Source organism: Salmo trutta, chromosome 16, assembly GCF_901001165.1.
Source record: "Salmo trutta chromosome 16, fSalTru1.1, whole genome shotgun sequence".
NCBI classification, from domain to species: Eukaryota; Metazoa; Chordata; class Actinopteri; order Salmoniformes; family Salmonidae; genus Salmo; species Salmo trutta.
In genome coordinates this window covers 919,395-925,394 of record NC_042972.1, presented here as the reverse complement: position 1 = coordinate 925,394, position 6,000 = coordinate 919,395, and the positions used below count along the sequence as shown (strand labels likewise).

The following is a 6,000-nucleotide window of genomic DNA, read 5'->3' as shown; positions in this document are numbered from 1 at the left end:
AGATCAGACAGTTCGAGCCTTTTGAACACTTCAATCTGTTATGGAGCCGATGTCAGAGATTGTTTCAGGGAGGAGGACTGCTCGTCACGTCCCGTAACGGGTTAAATGGCTTTCTGTCCTCAGAGCGGTAGCGGTCGTCGGTGGGTAAATCCTGTAGCGCAGAGCTGGTGGACGACGGCGACGTCTCGCTATAACCGACAATCACTCAACTTCTCCATTCACCCAGTAACAAACAATGTCGGAACGACGGGATAACCCAATACCGAACATGACTGTGACAGCGCTCGATCTACCGTTTGACGCGTAAGGAGAGAAGCAGCGCTTCGGTCGAGATGGAGCAGCCGAACCCAGTGACGGAGAACCCCGGCAAGGCGACGGAGTACCTGACGGAACTCAACAAGATCATAGACACCCAACAGGAGCTGTTGGAGATGCAGAGGGTTCGTATCGAGGACTTGGAACAGCAAGTAACGGATTTATGTTCAGAGAACGCCTGTCTGAAAGACCAACGCAAAGGGAAGCTGGCCACCTGCCGCTTCCAACAGTGTAACGGCCTCCCGGCGCTTACGTTAGGGGCCACCAAGGAGAATGTCATACAGGAGAAGTAAGTTGTGAGTTTCCTTTCCAGTCATAGCACTGTATAGTTACTATGCTGATTTAGGCGAGGAAATAATGTCATTTATGGTATGGACCATTCTACCATGTTGGGTTAAAGTTTGTATCTAGAGAATATTTATGCATATAGGCTACACAACAAGACAGTCACCGTTTTAGCCACGGGGAAGTGTAGCGCCTGACCGTGTTATTTTGTCCCAGGGCTGGGAGAAAATAACACGGGAAAGTGTAGCGCCTGACCGTGTTATTTTCTCCCAGGGCTGTGGGTAAATAAACCCCAGATGGAAACTCCGTCATAATCCGCTGCCGGGTCGGTTTGAACATAGCGAGTCTCTACCCCTCATCCAATTCTTATTGGGGATTTGTGTGGATAGTTTCACATACAGTATTTGTTAGATAGTTTCACATTTTTATAAATGGTGTGTATTTGGAAATACCAGAAGGAACCCTGGGGCGCGCTGAACCCAGTCTCAGTTGATAAAAGCAAATATACTTTCCGATGAAATATGAACGAGGCTTCGGACTTATCTTTCTCTGTGTCCATCTGTTAGATTATTGAATTATAATTCCTGGTGCTTTTTTTAGAACCAATGTTAATACATTCTTCCATCCATTGTTTAGGTGATGATGATGGGCGTATGTATGTATGTATGTATGTATGTATGTATGTATGTATGTATGTATGTATGTATGTATGTATGTATGTATACATATTAATGCAGGGTTTTTCAAACTTCATGCACAGGGGCCCAGGGGCCCCCATTTATGTTAGTAAAAAAACAACAACAAGTAACGTCTGGTATTATCAGGTGAATGATGATGGCAAGTAGAAGTAATTAAACATTTAAAATGAATAGATTTTTTTAATGATTTTGACCTCAACAGTTCTTTGGAAGAAGTGTGAACTCTATTAGCTAGAATGGTGAAGGTACACTGCTACACAACATACATATATTCGACAAAAGCCATTTACAAATTGTAAAAATCAATAACTAATTCACCGTTTGTTATAGAATCATCAAACTAGGTATGATTTATTCTATAAATGTCTAGCATACTTTAATAACCTTTTTGCTTTTGAGTAAAAATTCCAGTTTTGACTTGATAGAAATACATAACATCTATGGACTTGGTGTATGAAGGAGCAGTTTATTTTCGTGAATAGGGTGGTGAACCGAATCGAATCAAATGTTATTAGTCACATGCGCCGAATACAACAGGTGTAGGTAGACCTTACCGTGAAATGCTTACGATCACCTAAGCGACATTGCAGTTTCAAAAAATACAGATAAGAATAAGAGATAAAAGTAACAAGTAGTTAAAGAGGAGCAGTAAAAAATAACAATATATACAGGGGGTACCGGTACAGAGTCAATGTGGAGGCTATATACAGGGGGTACAGGTACAGAGTCAATGTGGAGGCTATATACAGGGGGGTACCGGTACAGAGTCAATGTGGGGGCTATATACAGGGGGTACCGGTACAGAGTCAATGTGGAGGCTATATACAGGGGGTACCTGTACAGAGTCAATGTGGAGGCTATATACAGGGGGGTACCGGTACAGAGTCAATGTGGAGGCTATATACAGGGGGTACCGGTACAGAGTCAATGTGGAGGCTATATACAGGGGGTACCGGTACAGAGTCAATGTGGAGGCTATATACAGGGGGTACCGGTACAGAGTCAATGTGGAGGCTATATACAGGGGGTACCGGTACAGAGTCAATGTGGAGGCTATATACAGGGGGTACCGGTACAGAGTCAATGTGGAGGCTATATACAGGGGGTACCGGTACAGAGTCAATGTGGAGGCTATATACAGGGGGTACCGGTACAGAGTCAATGTGGAGGCTATATACAGGGGGTACCGGTACAGAGTCAATGTGGGGGCTATATACAGGGGGTACCGGTACAGAGTCAATGTGGGGGCTATATACAGGGGGTACCGGTACAGAGTCAATGTGGAGGTTATATACAGGGGGTACCGGTACAGAGTCAATGTGGAGGCTATATACAGGGGGGTACCGGTACAGAGTCAATGTGGAGGCTATATACAGGGGGTACCGGTACAGAGTCAATGTGGAGCCTATATACAGGGGGTACCGGTACAGAGTCAATGTGGAGGCTATATACAGGGGTACCGGTACAATGTAGGGGGGCACCAGTTAGTTGAGGACATAAAGTGGCAACTAAGTGTAGATATCACAGACAACTCCTTTTGAGCAGTGTCTGTCTGTTATACGTTTGATCAATGGGTATAATGGTAAATCTGATTCCCGAGGTCCTCATAGACTCACTTGGATATATAGAGTTGGGAGGTAAAGGAAAAACAATATGAAACTAGGACATTAAAACACTGGTAGAATTCTTTCATCCACATCCATTCACATAAAATGTATTTTATAAATACAAATACCCTTCAAAGACCACTGTCTTTCTGGATGTTTTAAAAGGTCTTTCTGCAAGGAATGTGAATTGAAAGGGATTCGATAATACCTCTGTAGGTGACATAGTTTCTCCACTGGTATAATGGGTATAATGTGTGTAGAGCTGATACCTCTGTAGGTGATGTAGTTTCTCCACTGGTATAATGGGTATAATGTGTGTAGAGCTGATATCTCTGTAGGTGATGTAGTTTCTCCACTGGTATAATGGGTATAATGTGTGTAGAGCTGATACCTCTGTAGGTGATGTAGTTTCTCCACTGGTATAATGGGTATAATGTGTGTAGAGCTGATATCTCTGTAGGTGATGTAGTTTCTCCACTGGTATAATGGGTATAATGTGTGTAGAGCTGATATCTCTGTAGGTGATGTAGTTTCTCCACTGGTATAATGGGTATAATGTGTGTAGAGCTGATATCTCTGTAGGTGATGTAGTTTCTCCACTGGTATAATGGGTATAATGTGTGTAGAGCTGATATCTCTGTAGGTGATGTAGTTTCTCCACTGGTATAATGGGTATAATGTGTGGTAGTTGCACACCTCCCTGCTGAATTATGTGGAGCTGATTTGGGCCAGTTCATTTTTTTTTTCTTCCATGTTCTTTTGTGAAAAAACGTATTTTCACGTAGGCTTTGTGCTAGCAGTTTAAGAGAGCAAATGGCATAGGGACAGCCTGGTTGAAGTTAGGGACGGCCTGGTTGAAGTTCTAGTTTTTAATGGTTAGTGCCAGTAGATTGCGGTGGCAGGTAGCCTTGTGGTTAGAGCGTTGGGCCGGCAGGTAGCCTAGTGGTTAGAGCGTTGGGCCAGTAACCAGCAGGTAGCCTAGTGGTTAGAGCGTTGGGCCAGTAACCAGCAGGTAGCCTAGTGGTTAGAGCGTTGGGCCAGTAACCAGCAGGTAGCCTAGTGGTTAGAGCGTTGGGCCAGTATCCAGCAGGTAGCCTAGTGGTTAGAGCGCTGAGCCAGTAACCAGCAGGTAGCCTAGTGGTTAGAGCGCTGGGCCAGTAACCAGCAGGTAGCCTAGTGGTTAGAGCGCTGGGCCAGTAACCAGCAGGTAGCCTAGTGGTTAGAGGAGGCAGGTAGCCTAGTGGTTAGAGCGTTGGGCCAGTAACCAGCAGGTAGCCTAGTGGTTAGAGCGTTGGGCCAGTAACCAGCAGGTAGCCTAGTGGTTAGAGCGCTGGGCCAGTAACCAGCAGGTAGCCTAGTGGGTACAGCGTTGGGCCAGTAACCAGCAGGTAGCCTAGTGGTTAGAGCATTGGGCCAGAAACCAGCAGGTAGCCTAGTGGTTAGAGCGTTGGGCCAGTAACCAGCAGGTAGCCTAGTGGTTAGAGCGTTGGGCCAGTAACCAGCAGGAAGCCTAGTGGTTAGAGCGTTGGGCCAGTAACCAGCAGATAGCCTAGTGGTTAGAGCGTTGGGCCAGTAACCAGCAGGTAGCCTAGTGGTTAGAGCGTTGGGCCAGTAACCAGCAGGTAGCCTAGTGGTTAGAGCGCTGGGCCAGTAACCAGCAGGTAGCCTAGTGGTTAGAGGAGGCAGGTAGCCTAGTGGTTAGAGCGTTGGGCCAGTAACCAGCAGGTAGCCTAGTGGTTAGAGCGTTGGGCCAGTAACCAGCAGGTAGCCTAGTGGTTAGAGCGCTGGGCCAGTAACCAGCAGGTAGCCTAGTGGGTACAGCGTTGGGCCAGTAACCAGCAGGTAGCCTAGTGGTTAGAGCATTGGGCCAGTAACCAGCAGGTAGCCTAGTGGTTAGAGCGTTGGGCCAGTAACCAGCAGGTAGCCTAGTGGTTAGAGCGTTGGGCCAGTAACCAGCAGGAAGCCTAGTGGTTAGAGCGTTGGGCCAGTAACCAGCAGGTAGCCTAGTGGTTAGAGCGTTGGGCCAGTAACCAGCAGGTAGCCTAGTGGTTAGAGCGTTGGGCCAGTAACCAGCAGGTAGCCTAGTGGTTAGAGCGTTGGGCCAGTAACCAGCAGGTAGCCTAGTGGTTAGAGCGCTGGGCCAGTAACCAGCAGGTAGCCTAGTGGTTAGAGCGCTGGGCCAGTAACCAGCAGGTAGCCTAGTGGGTACAGCGTTGGGCCAGTAACCAGCAGGTAGCCTAGTGGTTAGAGCGTTGGGCCAGTAACCAGCAGGTAGCCTAGTGGTTAGAGCGTTGGGCCAGTAACCAGCAGGTAGCCTAGTGGTTAGAGCGTTGGGCCAGTAACCAGCAGGAAGCCTAGTGGTTAGAGCGTTGGGCCAGTAACCAGCAGGTAGCCTAGTGGTTAGAGCGTTGGGCCAGTAACCAGCAGGTAGCCTAGTGGTTAGAGCGTTGGGCCAGTATCCAGCAGGTAGCCTAGTGGTTAGAGCGTTGGGCCAGTAACCAGCAGGTAGCCTAGTGGTTAGAGCGTTGGGCCAGTAACCAGCAGGTAGCCTAGTGGTTAGAGCGTTGGGCCAGTAACCAGCAGGTAGCCTAGTGGTTAGAGCGCTGGGCCAGTAACCAGCAGGTAGCCTAGTGGTTAGAGGAGGCAGGTAGCCTAGTGGTTAGAGCGTTGGGCCAGTAACCAGCAGGTAGCCTAGTGGTTAGAGCGTTGGGCCAGTAACCAGCAGGTAGCCTAGTGGTTAGAGCGCTGGGCCAGTAACCAGCAGGTAGCCTAGTGGGTACAGCGTTGGGCCAGTAACCAGCAGGTAGCCTAGTGGTTAGAGCATTGGGCCAGTAACCAGCAGGTAGCCTAGTGGTTAGAGCGTTGGGCCAGTAACCAGCAGGTAGCCTAGTGGTTAGAGCGTTGGGCCAGTAACCAGCAGGAAGCCTAGTGGTTAGAGCGTTGGGCCAGTAACCAGCAGGTAGCCTAGTGGTTAGAGCGTTGGGCCAGTAACCAGCAGGTAGCCTAGTGGTTAGAGCGTTGGGCCAGTAACCAGCAGGTAGCCTAGTGGTTAGAGCGTTGGGCCAGTAACCAGCAGGTAGCCTAGTGGTTAGAGC

The 6,000-nt window shown here is 48.2% G+C and overlaps 1 protein-coding gene across 1 annotated transcript in view; it reads left to right on the top strand.

Annotated features, from left to right (window-relative positions):
* Window positions 1–210: 210 nt before the first annotated feature.
* LOC115151155 (uncharacterized) overlaps window positions 211–6,000 on the top strand; it is a 257,223-nt gene continuing 251,433 nt past the window's right edge. Inside the window, exon 1 of the mRNA XM_029695166.1 lies at window positions 211–604. Coding sequence (XP_029551026.1) covers window positions 333–604 — 272 coding nt within the window. The 5' untranslated portion in view covers window positions 211–332. The remainder of the gene's footprint in view (window positions 605–6,000) is intronic.